Raw genomic sequence first — 18,792 nt, 5'->3', positions numbered from 1 at the left:
TCACTCCCAGGGGGGGGGGGGGTCATGATTTTACACTTTACTTTACACCCTTGTGCAAGTTTATTAGTAAAAAGGAAAACCAAATATATAATAAAAATAAAACTAGATAGCTTTTTGAGAGGTTTTATTTGTATTCATATTCTCTCACCATACTCAGGTATAAAGAGACTTTTAAAAAAAAAGTTTCCCCCCTCCCAAACCCCCTGCTAGAACAAGAATACTTGGGATGTAGTAGCTTATGGAAGGTCTCCCTTTTTTTTTTCTTATGTAACATGGGCAGAACCTGATGAAACCATGGTTTGGGTGGAAATTATTGTTTTGCTTTTTTTTTTTATTGAACAACAAGTCAAGGCTCTTCTCCTATAGGGAATGAGATTAGCGGAAGAGTAGCGTCCCTTGATTGGACGTCACCGGCGGAAAAGTTATTAGAGAGAGAACGTCATGTTGGTTGTGCGCATGCGTCTCTCATCCTCACTTCCGGTGAAAGCGGAATGAGACACTTCACCGAAAGCAAGGACGAGAGAGACGCATGCGCAAAACCATTTTGCCGTTCTCTCTGTAAGGTGACGTCCAATCAAGGGACGCTACTCTTCCACTAATCTCATTCCCTATAGGATTGATATCCAACACGTTTTAATAAACAACATTATGTACCTGGTATATGGCACTATTGAAGGACATAAATCATAACAGCAAATTATTCAGGTAAGTTATATTGGTAAACAGGACTAGTAAGGTGTAAAACTTTCATAAAAAACTAACAACGATTAGGCTACACAATTTGAAAGTGTTTGTGTGTGCGTGTGTGTGTGGGGGGGGGGGGATACGGATGATTCTCTGTCAATTCTGTTGTGCATTAAGGAGTATTTATTAAAAACCACAACCACTACTACAACCTCAACCACCACATCATTATCCCTACCGCCACTACTACAACCACCACCACATCATCATTCCGCCTCTACCATCACCACTACTACATCCATCACCACTACACCATCTTTGCAACCACCACTACTACAACCACCAACAGCACATCATCATTCCTACGACTGCTACTCCAACCACCACCACCACCACATCATCATTCTTACCTTCACTATTACAACCACCACCTCATCATCATCATCACAGTCTCTACTACCACAATCACCACCAGCACATCATTATCCCCACAACCACAACTACAACAACCGCCACCACTTCATCATTCCTACCACCATTACATCATCATCCTTGCTACTACAACCACCCCCATCACATCATCAGCCATCAAAATAAAATGCTATTCTTTGTCACAATGGTTGAAGACAACAATGGTTGAAAAAATTTCCTCCTTTTGTTGTTGTTGTGATTAATCTTTCTCACACTTGGCGATATCTTCTTATATATAATATATATATATATATATATATATATATATATATATATATATATATATATTATATATATATATATATAAATAATATATATATATATATATATATATTTTTTTTTTTTTTTTTTTTTTTTTTATATTTATTTATTTATTTATTTTTTTTTTTTTCTCCAAAGAACAAGCAAAACCCATTTTAAAGCAGTTTTGGAATATTTGATTGTTCTAAAATGAAAAAAAGTTTTTTCTCCTTTGCTTTTTTTTTTTCATCCTCAGATTTGTGACTTGATTGCTGAATTTACTTTTGTCTTTTAAATTTGAGGAGATCCATTCTAGTTTGTGATTGAAAATGTCAATCACTTTGAGAGCAAGCATCCTATTGACATTTCTGGTAATGTTCACTGTGGGCAAGCCTGTACAAAAGCAACCCCACCCTGGTGATCCAGTCGAAGGAAATTCACCAGATGAAAAAGTAAGTTTTTAGGTTATTACTAAAGGTTTTTTAAGGCCTACTCGCTCTTAAACGATACAATACGTTATGACTGAACTAAGAGGAAGCCGCGATATTTGAAGATCTTATATGTGGAGGGCTTAATGTCAGTCAAGTCTCTGTACTCTGCACAGTGTGAGCTTTAAATGAGATGTTAAGCTGCTAGAATTTGTGGACTGTAAAAGGTAATAAACAAAAATGAATATATAACACAATATCAAACAGAACGTTTTGGGCTCAAAACCCTTCTGCCAACAAGAATAATGAAAACATAAATAAATTACTAAAAGTGCAGAATATTTGAGAAGAAAAATAGATCATGTGGACGTTTTGGGTTTCCCCCTTATCAACAAAACACGATGATTAAAACACTACAGACCAATGAGATATATATGTGCGGCGATGTGATCTTGTGGTATGACACTCGTTTTTGGATCGGAAGGTCCTGGATTCGAGCCTTGCTCGGCGCATAGTTGAGTCCTTGGACAAGGCTCTTTACTCACATTCTCTCACCATACTCAGGTGTAAAATGAGTACCTGGTCGTTAACAGCGTTGTCTTTGTCGGGAACAAAATTGTAATATCGCCAAACAGGCCCCATGTCTTGTTCTATATGTTACGTGTTGCTGTTCGTCAGGGACCCTTTGTAAAGCGCTTTGAGCACGTTTAGTGGATATATAAAAGCTCAATTTTAAGATATTTTTTCATCATGTTTTTTTTTTTTTTGATAAAGGGAAAACTTGAAACATCCACATTTTCTGTTTTCGTTTATTGAATTGAAGCTTACATTCAATTTCACTTTGAGTTATTTATTTCATGGTCAGTCCAGGGAAATGCATTGTATCTTTTTGTTAAAATCTCATACACTCTCAATGTCACTGACATCTGGGGTACTCACCTGGATGGGGTTTCTAGCCTCCCATAGTGGGCAGGGAGGTACCTGTTGTGTCTTCTATGCCCCTGTATCTGTTTTCCAATTGTTTATGTCTTTGTCTTGGAATGAGATTAATTAGTTTTGACCTGACCCTGGCCGGAGTTCTTGGCTAGGAGGAAAACAGTCAAATGTATAGTTAAAGTTTTGCGGGATGTTAATTTTTTTCCTTGTAAATAACCTCGCTGTTATGTACTGTTATTTTTTTTTTTTTTAACATATGATTCGTAAGCATTTGAGTGTATTCCTCTTAGTGGGATCTTGTGTTGGTTTATGAGTGAAACTTATAGGTGGTCTCAAACTAAGTACACTGATAGTGTGCTTTTGGAATCTACATCTGTTCCCTATTTGAACCATTCCCCTTTGTCATACTTTTTCCTCATGTCCTTTTTTTATTGTACATCTAGAATGTTTTTACTATCAAATTTTCTTCCTTTTTACTTGCGCTGATATGACCTAAATGTGTTGCAAGCGCCGTAAAACCCTTAAAAACAAACAAACAATAAGGTACTTGTGTCATTAAGGTGTAATATTATTTATTAGATAACACGTTTTTTCTTTTTTGAATTTTATAATTCATCCCTCTTCAATGACAGAAGAAAGAAGAGGCACTGGGATTGCATTATGAAAGTTACTTGAAGGAAGTGGTGAGTGTGCTGGAAAATGATGAAGCTTTCAAAAAGAAGTTGGAAACGGCTAATGTTACCGACATTAAGGTATCTAAATTTTAATCTTTCAGTTTGTTAAAAATGAAGTTTCACATTAAGACACCTGTGTTGAAGATATCTGTTTTTGTTGTTGTTTTTTTAAAGTTTTTTTTTAGCAAAGATGGAAATATTGTATACTCTTTTATTTATAACTTGAACTTGGAATGTTAATAATATTGAATTGCACTACCAGCTCTTAATTGGACATTTGACATTGACTTTCCGAAACCAATTATTCAGTTTGGCTCCTGCGGAGCTGAGCTCCTCAGGAATGAATGGCTAACGCTCAAAAGAGCACGGGCAAAACTTGGGAGAACAGCTGGAAGCATGAAAATGTGGGGGCTAGCTGAGAGTAGCTTGTGTACATGTGAATGTCCATAGCTAATGATGGAGCACATGCTTAGAGAATGCCAGGTCGGGCCCAGCTGCACTGCCCATGACCTAAGAGTCTGCTCCCCAGATGCTGTGGAATGGGTTTGGTGTTGGAGCGACAAGCTATGATGACTAAATCTCCTTTTTTTACCACCCTGATCATGGAAGAGTGTGTTGTTGGTGTGGTGCATGTTGTAGTAACTGGTCCCCAGCGAGGGATTCCAGGGACGACACGTGGACAATTGCTACATGTCCCCACATATCTTTAGAGAATGCTAGGACGGGGGCCAGCTGCACTGACCATGATCTAAGAGTCAGCTCCCCAGATGCTATGGAGGTGGGTTCAGTGTTGGAGCAACAAGCTTGGTGATGATGACTTTGGCTTCAAATGAAAGAGAAATCACTTATTTAGATGGTATGGTAAACAACATGAGAGAGGAAGAATACAAACGATGGATTGATGCAAATGAAACAGACAAATGCGGGGAAAAAACATTGAACTTAAATGTTTACCGAAGCACTCAGTTTGATTCATGCCAACAATTATAAATAAAAGTTTGGCTGGACTACAAAATTGTTAAATTATTTGATGACATTGAAATAATTGAAAGATTCCTGATTCAACATATAAAAATTGGTTCCTTTTAAAGACTATGATGAACAATTGGTGGAATTTCGAAATTTTGTCCCCAATTTCTGAACTTAATGAGCATCTCTAATTCATTAAAATGAAAGTTGATATGCCAAACTTCATAACTTTAAGGATTTTGATGTGTTATTAAATCCTTCTGAGGGTTAAATTCTTTATTTTTAAAGGTAACCATAGCGACTGCAATTTTTTTTTTTCTCCCTAAAAGTTGAAAATTTAAAAGTTTTCATGTATGCAGGACTGCCTTCATCTGATTTCCATTAAGACGTCTTATGATCTGTTAGAGAGTGGTGCATTATATTTGGTGCCAGAATCAGGTCTTTGTTTCGTACCCGAAAGGTACTGAGTTGGATCACCCGCCGCTGGGCTGTGTGGCCTTGAGCAAGTCACCTCGCCCTAGCTCATTTTGCAGCGCTGCACTCTGATGACGCCTGGGTTATTCCAGTTTTCCCTTGGAATAGACCCTGGAGACAAATTTCCCCTATTGGATAAATAAAGGGAATTTTATTTTATTTGGATATTTTTAAACGTGATTGTCTTTTTCTCTTTCTCTCCACCCAGCTCTCACTCCCTCTCTGTTGTTCTCACTCAATTTTTATTTCTCTTTCTCATCCAAAGCTCCTCTATTTCTATCGTACACTCCCTCTCTCATTTTCTAATTGTACGTCTCCTCCGCATGTCCTTTTATAGAAAAAAGGATAGTCAATAATTCATTGAAATTTGTGAGGAAAAGTGAATGATGCTCTGTATACTTTGATGGACTGGTTTGTGAAGAAGTTGTTGTGATGGGTAGGGGAGCTTGTCAGTTGTGGACCCTTGGGATCTTTATCTGTCCACATCTTGGCTTTTCTCACCACCCACCATCTCTCCCCCCTCCCCCCCCCCCCCCCCGCCCTTATAATATTTGTCTTTTCTACAAGTCAAAGTGATACTAAGCTACTAGAAACTGTGGACTGTAAAAAGCAATAAACAAAAAAATGGAACATATAGCAGTTTCAAAAAAAGAACAAATTACTAAACATGGAAAGTTTCAGGCTCAAACCCTTCTTCAGCCAATTATAAAAACAATGAAAATGAAATCTTTGAATACATTATTTAAAAAGCCAGATCGACTACGTAAGTAACTTTTAGGATTTTTGAAGTGTTTTTTAATCCATGTGAAGGTAAATTGTTGATTTTTAAAGTTGACGACTGCGACTACAATTTTCTTTCCCCAAAATTACGAATTTTTAGATTTTCAAGTTGGCAGGTCAGCTAACACCTTTATTCTCTAGTGCATGACGTCATCAGTGTCAGTGCATGACGTCATCAGTGTCAGTGCATGACGTCATCAGTGTCAGTGCATAACGTCATCAGTGTCAGTGCATGACGTCATCAGTGTCAGTGCATGACGTCATCAGTGTCAGTGCATGACATCATAAGTCAGAAGGTGAACATTTTGGATTTGCAGTTTTTGCATTTTCTGAAAGAATATGCTCCCCATAGTATTTCAATCTTTCTTTGAAGGAAATCGGGTGATTTTTCATGAAGTTATGGTCAGATGTATGGGAAAGGTATCCAGCAACTATTCTCAAATTTCATACTTTTTCAACTTGACTAGCTGTAAAATATGTTTATAAGTGAAATTAAGTTTTGATATTTCCTGAAGATGTACAAAAAGGGTTGATTTAATCATTTATGACAAGAACTCATTTTTTGATAAAATTTGACGTTCTAATTAAACTTGGCAATATCTCTTTTCACCATCCAACTGATTATGTCATTCTCTAACAAGTATTTATTGAATTTTCTGGAAGAAGACAAAATTCCAGAAGTAATCATTCCCCTTCCCCCCCCCCCCCCATCCTTCCTTTTTCAATTTACAATTTATAGTGACAGTTTTAACTATTTTACAATGTTGAAATTATTCATATATAAAGCACGGCTCTGATTGTGGAATCGCTCTTTATTTATATATCACAGCCGTTTATTACACTATAAATCTTTCACTTTAGTTTACTACCGCCTCACCCCCAATGGGAACGACCCACCGTCGATGACGGGGAGACCGCCGTGTGGTTACGTCATAACAGATGTCCAGAACGTGAGAACTGCCTATATTTATCCCTGCCGGTAGAATGCACCGCTTGGATTTCATTGTCAGTCAGGCTATAGGATAGATTTAGTAAAATCGTTCATTTTTACACTGCAATTGCTGACCATACACTTCTTCTATATTTTTCTATTTTATATGGATATAATGGCCACATTTTCATCTTCAAGACGCAATTATTTTCATTGATATCAAGAAATGGTGAGTATACTTTATTCTTTCTTGAAAAATGTATATTTTTCTATATAAAATTAACCTGAAAAATATTTTTTATTGTTTAAAAAATTCAAATTGATGTCATCTGAGTTTTGTTACCCTAACACATGGTAGTAAATATAAGAGTAATAATCTACTTTTAATATAGCATTTATTTCACCGATTTGTAATGACAGGTTTCTGCACAATGAATGTGTAAACACACCTTGTCTAATTCTTTGTTGGCTAACAAAATAGTCCCGTATTCAGACAAACTCCAGAGACATAAGAACACGAGTCGAATGGTGATGATAACGTTGTTGTTGTTGTTGTTGTTGTTTTATGGTGATGATGATGATGATGTTGATGATGATAGCGCAGTAATAGTAGTAATCGTAGTAGTAGTAGTAGTAGTAGTAGTAGTAGTAGTAGTAGTAGTATAGTAGTAGTACGTAAAGTAGTAGTAGTAGTAGTAGTAACGCACACAGAGAGAGAGAGAGAGAGAGAGAGAGAGAGAGAGAGAGAGAGAGGAGTGTGGTGTGTGTGTGTGTGTGGTATAAAACTCATGTACGCACATTTTTAGCACGGAACGATTTTTATTGCATTGAACTTTGAACCTATAACTTTCACACGATTTGCCATTCCGTCTTCACGATTCGCACCTTCCCTCGATATTCTTCTACATCGCCCGTTGATACAGTCAACGGGCGTGAGAAAAGAGGGTAGATAGATATATTATGACATCATCAAAAAGCGATGTAATCAAAGGTGGCGGATGATTGTGTAACATCAAAAGCCGGTGGACTGCGCTACAAGGCCGAACATTCGAGGGGATATGTGATTTGAGTGGGAGGGGCTTATTTGACTTTGCCGATGACCGACTGGTGGACGAGTGAAATTATAATTGTCCTTTTTCAGCAGCCAATTGGAAATGGGTAATTGTAAACATCTGATTGGCACTCCATGGATAGAAAGCAGTTTGGATGTCACGGGATGAGATTGCTGGAGAGGTGGAGTAAATTTGAAATGAATTGAAAGTAATTTGGGGCGTTGTCTAGGTGTCAAATAAGACTCTCGCAGACCGGTGATAAATCAATTTTTTGGCCGTAAATGCTACAGTAAACTTCATTCTCTATCTTATTTTTGCTAAAAATATTTCAGAGTGGGTATATAGGCGGATTCCATTTTGAATAACGGGCATTTAGAACTATATTTTAAAGGAAAATTATTACGTTATTATTATTAGCAGGCATCTAAGCGATCACTATCGTATTATTACTAACAATCAATAATATTATTATAACTCTTATTTTCTTATTATCATCATCATCATCATCATCATCATAAATATCAATAATAACTAATGATTTTTTTTCTTTACTCAGATGAATGGTCATACTGAAAACAAGCATTGTCTCAATGCAAATGGCAAATGGACTCAGTCGAATAAGCTGTGAAAGGGCTCAAATGAGATATGTGGTTAAAAAACATTTCATGCAAACTGCTCCAGAATTAGCAAGTGAAGTTCCACGGTGAAAAAAAAAAAACAGAACGTTGGTTGATTAATTAGATTCTGTTTCTGTGACATGTAGCAATCAGCTGTTCCTTAAAATAATCGTGAGGTTTTACGTATGTTAATAAATATATATTTATTTTTACCTATGATTGTCAATTTATTTTAAAATAACAGTTCATTTTGATTATCTGATCATTAATCTCCCCCCCCCCCTTCCCGTCCTTTTCAATGCGTTTATCACGATTTTTTATTGTAAAAAAATGGATATTACTTATTATTATTATTATTATTATTATTATTATTATTATTATTATTATTATTATTATTATTATTATTATTATTATTATTATTATTATTATTATTATTATATATTATTAATAATATATAATAATAATAATAATAATAATAATAATAATATATAATATTATTATTATTACAGTGGTGATCAAGAGTAAGATAAATACACTGATATAATATGATTATTACTAGTATTAGTATTACATCGATATCACGTGTTTCAAATGATTCACAATGATCATTTAATTTCTGTTATCCACGATGCTTCAGTTGTTCAATAAGCAGACCATTTTCAACAAATTTCCATTTTAAATAGTATTAGCTATCTGGTCGGCGTCCTTTTTTGTTCTCGCAGCTCTGGAGAGAGAGAGAGAGAGAGAGAGAGAGAGAGAGAGAGAGAGAGAGAGAGAGTAAGTGTGTGTGTGTGTGTGTGTGTGTGTGTGTGTGTGTGTTGATGTACATAAAACTAATTTATGCAACGTTTTACCACGAAACAATTTTCATTTTACAACCTCAGTTTAATCTCTCATCAGTTCTCTCTGACAATTGAACTTTGAACCTATAACTTTAACACAGTTACATCATTCCATCTTCACGATTCGCACCTCATCGCGATATTCTTTTATGTTGACTCGTGGTACAGTCAACGGGTTTGAGAGAAGATAGATATTGAGTGACATCATCAAAAGCGATGTGATCAAAGCTGGCGGATGGTTATACAACATCAAAGACCAGTGACTGGTCTACAAGGCCTATCATATTCGTGGGTATGTGTGATTTGAGTAGGAGGAGCTTTCTTGACTTTGCTGATGACAGACTGGTGGACAATTGAAATTAGAATTGTCCTTATTCAGCAGCCAATTGGAAATGGGCAATTGTAAAAAGCTGATTGGACGCTCCATGGAAAGAAAACAGTTTGAGTGACATGAAAGGAAATTGCCGGAGAGCGTGGAGTGGGGAGGAGTAAATTATATTGAATGAATGATAGATGATAGTAATTTGGGACGTTGGGAAGTTAAATAAAACTCTCGGAGGCGATGTGTCAATTCTTTGGCCGCAAATGATTCAGTAAAATTCTTTATTCTTTCTTTCTTTCTTTTTTAAAAATTTCCTTTCTGTCAGAGTGGACATATAAAGGCGAATTCCAATGTTTTTTTAAACGGGCATTTCAAAAGCTATTTTAAAGAGAAATTATTGCGTTTTTCCAAAATTAGCAGGCGTTTAGGTGATAGACACTATATTATTTTCATGAAAATGATCATTATCATCATCATCGTCATCATCATCATCATCATCATCATCATTATTATTATTATTATTATTATTATTATTATTATTATTATTATTATTATTATTATTATTATTATTATTATTATTATTATTATCCTTATTATTATTGTAATTATTATCGTCATCATCATTACTATTATTATTATTATTATTATTACTATTATTATTATTATTATTATTATTATTATTATTATTATTATTATTATTATTATTATTATTATTATTTTTATTATTATTATTATTATTATTATTTATTATATAGTTTAGATCTATACAAACGTCAAAGGAATGCATATTACATATCTTTTCCTAAGAATTGTCATTTGCCATTACTAAAAACAGTTCATTTTGATCATTTGATCAACAAACCCCTACAATTCGGTGATCACGCATTTTTTTTTATTGCTGTCAAAAAAGGATATTGCTGCACAGGTGAGCGGATATCTCAACAATGCTTCATTACAAAACGACTTTGATTATATATTTCTACTCTGTGAATATTGATAATCATTGCAGTATTTCTCATTTATTTGTATAAACTCAGATAACTATGTAATTTTTGATTATATCGTTTGAAGTAATTAAAATTTCTGACCGATTTTTATGGTTATTTCCTATAAAATCTAATCCCAAATGATCTACTAAAATTATATCAAATAAAAGTATGTAGATCACTAGTTATGACTCTAAAATATCTTATTGCAACATCTAATAGCATCTTTTCTACGCTACTTTGAATTTGAGAAAAAAATCATCAAAATAGGAAAAATTGCTCAGTCGCCCTTTCGGCACAGGCCGTGACTCACCATCTGTTATGAACTAGCGTCCGGCAAAATTTACCTGTCGAACTAAAGTGAAAGCAGTAAACGGCTGTGATATACATCATAATTTCATTATCTATTTATCTTATTGTGTAAATTATAACACGTCTGTTCAAAACATTTCCTTTTTTGGGATGCAATAAAGTTATTATTATTATTATTATTATTATTATTATTATTATTATTATTATTATTATTATTATTATTATTATTATTATTAATATTATTATTATTATTATTATTATTATTATTATTATTATTATTATTATTATTATTATTATTATTATTATTATTATTATTATTATTATATTTTTTTTTTTTATTATTATTATTATTATTATTATTATTTATTATTATTATTTATTATTATATTATTATTATTATTATTATTATTATTATTATTTTTATTATTATTATTATTATTATTATTATTATTATTATTATTATTATATTATTATTATTATTATTATTATTATTATTATTATTATAACAGAGTGGAAAGATTGCCAAATACCTGGACCTGGTCAACCATACAGTGAGAGACATGCTGCACGAGCTGAAACGCAAAGAAATGTCACGATTGTCACAGCTTGCGCGCATTCAGATGAAATCTAAGTCTGGTAATGATTTGTTAAGGCATGCGATGAGTGGAGGTAATATAAATGGGAATAGTTTCTCAGAGGGATCGCTTAGCTGTGGTTTAACTCATTGGGGACTCATCAGATCCATGGGTCCGGGTGGGGTTCCTGACCTCCCATTCCCATAGTGGGCAGGAAGGTCTTCTATCCCCCTATATCTGTTTTCCAACTTGCTTTCTGTCGTTGTCTTGGAATGAGATTACTTGCGTTTTGTTCTTTCCCTTGTCGGAGTCCTTGGTGAGAGGTCAACAGTCAAATGTACAGTTAAAGATTTTGGGAGATGACATATTTTTCCTTGTAAATCATCTCTCTGATATGTATTGTTATATTTGTTGTTTTGAATGTATAAAGTAAGCATTTGAATGTCTTTCTCTTATTGGGATCCTGTGCTTGTGGCTGGATGAGACTTTTAGGTGATCTCAAACTATGTTTGCTCTTGGAATTTAAATCTATTCCCTATTTGTACCCTTCCCCTTTGTCTTGCTTTTTTTGTGTGCTCTTAATTGTGAATCTAGAATTTTGTTACTATCCCATTTTCTTCCTTTTTACTGGCGCTGAAATGCAAGGGCTGTAAAACCCTTAAAAAATCAAAACCAAGATCCAAAGATCCGCTAAATTTGAGCTAGGGTAGTGCATAGCTTACTTACTTATGTTTGTCATGGCATGCTGGGGAGTCTCTGGACTGTCTTCCCACCCTAACTTAGTCTTCTCGATCTTTCGGCGGCCTTTGACACCATCGACCATGCCATACTACTTCAAAGGCTACAAGTTACCTTCGGCATATCAGGCACTGCTCGAAACTGGTTTGCATCATATCTTACTCAAAGAACTCAATCAGTTTTAATTGGGGAAGTAACTTCGTCAGAGCGTGACCTTCATTTTGGTGTACCTCAAGGATCCGTTTTAGGTTCAGTATTTTTTGTACTTTACACTTACCCTGTTGTGAGAATATTAGAGCAACATTCTCTCGCTTACCATATGTACGCCGATGATACCCAGATATATAGCATGTGTTTGCAATCCGATATAGTTTCAAAGATAACTGTTTACGAACAATGCATCAACCATGTGATGAGATGGATGTCTGCAAATAGATTAAAATTAAATGGCGACAAGACTGAAGCCTTATTCATTGCTAGTTCCAATAATAAGACAGATCCATCTACACTGGCACTGACAATCAACGATAATGACAAAATACAACTCACAACATCAGCAAAAAATCTCGGCATCACCTTAGAGAGTGATCTGTCTATGAACAAACATATTAACAATGTGAGAACAAGTGCTTTCTGCATTCTAAGAAATATCAGAACAATCAGACCATTTATTAATAGGGAAACTTGCAACAAATTGGTAACATCTTTGATATTCCCGAAAATGGACTACTGCTATGCACTGTTTGTTGGTCTCACAAAGGACAAAATAAACAAACTCCAGAAAATACAGAACATGGCAGCCCGCGTTGTACTGCAGAAAGACAGGAAAACTGCAGCTCCCGAATTACTACAGCAGCTGCATTGGCTGCCAGTGGACCAGCGGATTAAATATAAATCTTCAACTATCGTTTTCAAATGCCTGGAGGGCTCGTCACCAGTATATCTCTCAAACCTCGTTGAACGGTATAACCCACAGCGATCGCTTCGATCAACAAACGACCTCAAATTGAAAACATCTCGCGCCTTTCAGCATTCTGGTCCAAGGTTGTGGAATTTACTACCACTAGAGATACGTTCTTCGTCTTCACTAGAGGAATTCAAGCGTCGATTGAAGACATTCTTACTCTGACAGGCTTTCTTTTGATTATGTGTATAATTAGCGTTGTTCATGTACTGTGTTAGGGCTTAATGATTAAGTTAATCTATGTTATGCGCCCAGAGCCCTCCTGATGAAGGGATGTTTGGCGCACTATAAATCTATACCATTATTATTATTATTATTATTATTATTATTATTATTATTATTATTATTATTATTATTATTTATTATTATTTATTATTCCTTGTCAGTTGTGTGACGATTCGGGTGCTCTGGGTTGGTCGATAGAGCCAGTTAGCCGAAACGTCAACAAAAGATAATAAAGGAAAAGACTAGAAGGATAGATGGAGGGAACTCGTTAAATTCCCTCGGAATTCCCACTGCTCTGGGCCTAGTCCGATCAGATGAAAGAGAGAGAAAGAGAAAGTCTGTGCTTAACGATCAGACAATTGTAATGATTAAATAAATGGAGATTAAGGTTTACGGACACAATACATTTATTACGGAACTAAATAACATGTGTAACACAAAATAGAACGATACAACTCTACTTATCCATATATCCTTTCTCCTAACATCCACAAAAAGAGAACACTACAATAAATAAAATGATAAAGAACAGGACCACTGGGAAGTGGTACAAAAGACCCTCTGCTTTCCTGCACTTATATAGCCCCAGGCTCGAACCCTGATTGGCTAGAAGCGGTGTTCAAAATGTTAAGTCCCCTGGGAAGGTACGGTCAACTCAGTCTCCTGCACCTTAAGAGGAAGGGGTCCCACCTACCCCCTAGCCCGGTTATATCGCCGGGGACTCGGTCGCACCCATAACAAACTCAGTAGAAACAGGGAACACCCCGGAAGGTGCTGTTATGGACACAATAATACACGTGAGGCCATATTCAGTAATCTCTGTCAGACAGGATTGATAATGATAATGATAATAATAATAATAATAATAATAATAATAATAATAATAATAATAATAATAATAATGATGATGATGGTGACGATGATGATGATATCATCATCATCGTCACCATCATCATCATTATTATTATTATTATTATTATTATTATTATTATTATAATTATTATTATTATTATTATTATTATTGTTATTATTATTATTATTATTATTATTATTATTATTATTATTATTATTATTATTATTATTATTATTTGCCCTAACCAATTCAATTAAAATAACTTTTTCTTGTCATTCCAACCAGGTGCGACCAACTTCCAGATTCCTCAACATCTGGACCTGGGGAACCAACATACGTTTGAAATCAAAGATCTTGAAAACCTTATTAAAAAGGTATTATTATTATTATTATTATTATTATTATTATTATTATTATTATTATTATTATTATTATTATTATTATTATTATTACTATTATTATTATTATTATTATTATTATTATTATTATTATTATTATTATTATTATTATTATTATTATTATTATTATTATTATTATTATTTTATTTACTTTTTTCTTCTTCTTCTTATTCTTCTTCTTCTTTTTCTTCTTCTTCTTCTTCTTCTTCTTCTTCTTCTTCTTCTTCTTCTTCTTCTTCTTCTTCTTCTTCTTCTTCTTCTTCTTCTTCTTCTTCTTCTTCTTCTCATTATTATTATTTGCCATAATCTGGACTTGGGGGAACTCCCATAGTGGGCAGGGAGGCAATTACTATGTCTTCTATCCCCTTACAGCTGTTTTCCAACATGCTTTCTGTCTTGGGATGAGATTACTTGGTTTTGTCCTGGCCCTGGCCGGATACACTAGCTGGAAGGGAAACAGTCAAATTTATACTATAGTTAGGGTTTTGGGAGATGATATTTTTTTATCTCTCTGTTATGCATGTATTGTTTTTGTTTTACATATGATTTGTAAACATTTGAGTGTTTTCCTCTGTGGGGACCTGTGCTTATGTCAGAATGAAACTTTTAGTGATCTTAAACTAAGTACTTTGATAGTGTGCTCCTGGAATCTACACCTGTTTCGTATTTGAACCAGTTCCCCTATGTCTTATATTTTCTTTTAATTGTAATTCTAGAACTTTTTACTATCCCATTTTCTTCCTTTTTACTGGTGTGGATATGACCTTAATGCGTTGCAAGCGCCGTAAAACCCTAAATATGAAGTCAAAGATCTTGAAAACCTTATTAAAAAGGTATACTGTACGTCCCTTAGTGATAGACCTATCATTGTTACTCAACGTTGCCAATTTTCCGTATATTTATGGAAATCAGTATGTTACGAAGTTGAGGTGGCAGAAATGAGGATGTTGAGATGGACCCTTGGCTGGACAAGAAAAAGATAAAGTGAGAAATGAACGAATTCGAAGGTTGACTGAAGTGAAGAATGTATCAATAAAGAGGAGAGAAGAGATCGATTGAAATGGTTCGGACATGTAAAGAGACGAGAGAGGGAGGACGTGGGAAGGAAAGTATTGGACTTACAAATAGCGGGAAAGAGGAAAAAGGGACGCCCAAAGACTAGATGGTGGGATAAGGTAAAGGACGATATGAAAGAACTGGGTCTGGAGAAAACATGATGCAATGAACCGAGATGTATGGAGATGTGACATTCATTATGGCAACCCTGCAAAATTCGAGATAAGCTGAAAGAAGAAGAAGAAGTTTGTTACAAATCCTCAATATATTTTCCAATTCCCTGCTAAATGGGAAAAAAGTAGTACTTAATTAATGCCTTTTTATAGGATTTAAGCACTGAGAATGGGGTCAGTCTCTGTGTCTGTGTCAAGGTTCAGTCTATTTTTGTCTCTTGAATACTCTTCAACAGTCGTATCGTCACTTCCTTCCTAATGACGCATGGTAACTTAGTAACACTGGCTCTAAACTATCGGAACAATGGCGGACGCCCATATGAAATATTTCTCCGGCGAGGATAAAAGCGAATCCAGAGGGGAAAAAAAACACAAATTTGATCTTGTTTTGACTTTTACACATTCTGATCACAAGGCATAGGAAAAGTTCTAGCCAGCATGAAGAATAAAAAGTAATGATTTTCTTTGTTTAGAACCAAGATGGCCGCCGTTGCCAGGCGGCGTGACATCAGACTACTGAATCCAATTGGCAACTCTGTAGACTGATTTCTCTTTGAACTTTTAGTTTTAGTTTTCCTTGATTATTTCTGGGCGGCTCAATATGATTGAAGTATCACAAATGCCCAGTCATATACATATTTGAAACCAACAAGTCTGACTGGGAATTTGGCTATGTGGTCTTGTGTCGCTTTCGGATCGGAAGGTCCTGGGTTCGAGTCTCGCTCAGGGCATAGTTGAGTCATTGGAAAAGGCTCTTTACTCACTTTCTCTCACCGTACACTCAGAAAGGGGATGAGTCTGTGTGTTTGCGTCAAAGTTCAGTAAATGTTTTGCCTCCTGAATTGACAGCCTTCCAGTACAGGGTCCTTTGACCTTTGACCTCCTATTGTGGACGGAAAGTCACTTGCTGTCTTGGAATGGGATTGCAAAGTTTTGTCCTGGCCATTGCTGAAGTCAACTGTTTAGTATTAGTTTTAGGAGATGATTTTTTTTTTCCTTGTAAATCATCTCTTTGTGAAGTATCGTTAGTTTTGTTTTCTCTTTTGGATATATTGTGTAAAGATTTGAGTGTATTCCTATCAGTGAGATCCTGTGCTGATGTCTGGATGAGATTTTTAGGTGATCTTAAACTAAGTATACTGATAATGTTACTCATGGAATCTACATATGTTCCCTATTTGAACTATTCCTTTTTGTCTTATGTTTTCTTGTTTATCTGTACTTGTAGTTCTAGAATTTTTAAAACTATCCCATTGTCTTCCTCTTAACCGGCGCTGAAACGACGTAAATGTGTCGCAAGCACCGTCAAACCCTTAAAAACAAAAACAACAAACAATTATTTTCAGCTTTTGCAAGATATTATTTTATGCTCATTCCCCCCCCCCCCCACCCCACCCCTCTCTGATCCCATAGACCACGAGTGATTTAGAACAACTGGAGGAACAAAAAAAGAAAGATTTCAAAGAATATGAGATGGAAAAGAAATATGAAGAAGAGGAGCGTCTTAGACAGCTAAATGAAGAAGAAAGGAAGAAAGAGCAAGAAAGGATCGATGAATTGAAGAGAAAACATAAAGATCACCCAAAGCTTCACCATCCGGTAAGTGTCATCATCATCATTATCATCATTGCCTTTTTCACCCTGGGTCAGGGTATAGGCCACAGACAAACAGTTTCCATCCTTCTCTATCCTGAGCTAACTTTTTTATCTCATTCCAGGTCTTACCACTTCTCTGTATATCAGCTTCTTTAATTCTTCTCCATGTTCCTCGTGGCCTTCCCCTTGATCTTCTGCCCTGAGGGTTCCAGTCCAATACTTTCTTTGTTATAGTGGAGTAATTCTTTCTAAGCGTGTTTCCAATCCACCTCCATCATCTTCTTCCTAATTCCTCTCCCACTGGTTTCTGTTGTGTTCTTTTCCATACTTCTAAGTAAGTGTAGCACAAAGTAAATTTTAAAAATGTGTGTAACAGTTTGAAATAAGACCAAAATACCATACACGGAGCGTTCTTCAGCCATTGACTAAAACAGAGATACATCGATCTGTCTTCGACCTGAACTTTAGTAATGTATTTTGTTGTGTGGGATGAAGAAGGGTTTTGAGCCCAAAACGTTCTGTGTTTGAGCGTTCTTCAGCCAACAAAAAGATACCTGCCAGAAATGTCAGGCGGCCCCAGAGACCAGCGATCACATCGTCTTCCACTGTCCAGTCACTAAACTAGAAGGTGGCTACGAAACCATCCTTAGGGCGGAGGAAGACTTAAGAAGCTGGGTTGACGAAATACATTTGGAGGTGTAGCCATACGCCACTACTACTACTAGCCAACAAAAAAACCCCATAAATACATTGGTCTGCCGTCTGTCTATACTTTAGTAATGTATTTATGATTTTATTGTTTTTTGTTGTGGGCTGAAGAAGTTGTTTTGAGCCCGAATGGTTCTGTGTTTGATATTTTGTTCTTTTTTTTTTTAAGCTGTTCTATTCATTTTTGTTTATTCCTTTGTAAAGTCCACAGCTTCTAGCAGCTTGGTATCACTCTGACTTGTGTAGCCCAAATGTTGTTTCTTTCCATTCTCAATTTTTGTTTGTTTTCAATCTTGAAAAACAATTTCTATCTTTTTCATGATTTTAGTTATTTGCACATCCTTCTCAGCCTTTTGTCCCCTCGGACTCAAAAAGTAATAAAAGGGAAGAGTGGTTTTCTAAAAAGATTTAAGAAGATTTTTTGTTTTGTGTCCGTTGAAACATTAAATAAAATTTGTATTTTCATTCAGATCTTGGAGGGAAAATCTCAAAAAGTGGAAAAATTGATTAAATTAGAAAAGTTTTAGAAAACCACTCTTCAAGTAAAATATAAATATAAATATTTTAAAATAGATAAAGATCCTCGTCTGACTATGATTTCATTAAAAACTATTTTTTTTGTGACGGCCAAGATATAAGGTGAGACCAATCTGGTACCTTCTCAGATTGATAATCCTTAACTCTCTCCTTACCAGCTGTTTTCAGAATTTTCCTTGAAACATCACACGACCCAATACAAAAATAGATCTTTCTTCACTCAGAAAAGCAACAAGTACATTCATTCTATA

At 35.1% G+C, this 18,792-nt stretch overlaps 1 protein-coding gene across 2 annotated transcripts in view; it reads left to right on the top strand.

The window, feature by feature from the left end:
• LOC144978887 (nucleobindin-2-like) overlaps positions 1 to 18,792 on the top strand; it is a 32,432-nt gene that overhangs the window by 539 nt on the left and 13,101 nt on the right. The window contains exons 2-6 of one of the 2 annotated variants that reach the window (XM_078925476.1): positions 1,652 to 1,847; positions 3,395 to 3,511; positions 11,228 to 11,354; positions 14,359 to 14,447; positions 17,114 to 17,299. In XM_078925476.1, coding sequence (XP_078781602.1) covers positions 1,725 to 1,847; positions 3,395 to 3,511; positions 11,228 to 11,354; positions 14,359 to 14,447; positions 17,114 to 17,299 — 642 coding nt within the window. In that variant the 5' untranslated portion in view covers positions 1,652 to 1,724. Of the gene's footprint in view, positions 1 to 1,651; positions 1,848 to 3,391; positions 3,512 to 11,227; positions 11,355 to 14,358; positions 14,448 to 17,113; positions 17,300 to 18,792 lie in introns of both variants that reach the window. The other variant, XM_078925475.1, reaches the window with a different exon arrangement.

Source organism: Berghia stephanieae, chromosome 8, assembly GCF_034508935.2.
Source record: "Berghia stephanieae isolate SIO BIC M18660-M18661 chromosome 8, UCSD_Bste_1.3, whole genome shotgun sequence".
Taxonomy (NCBI): Eukaryota; Metazoa; Mollusca; class Gastropoda; order Nudibranchia; family Aeolidiidae; genus Berghia; species Berghia stephanieae.
The sequence above is the reverse complement of the archived record's forward strand: the minus strand, read 5'-3'. Positions and strand labels throughout refer to the sequence as shown.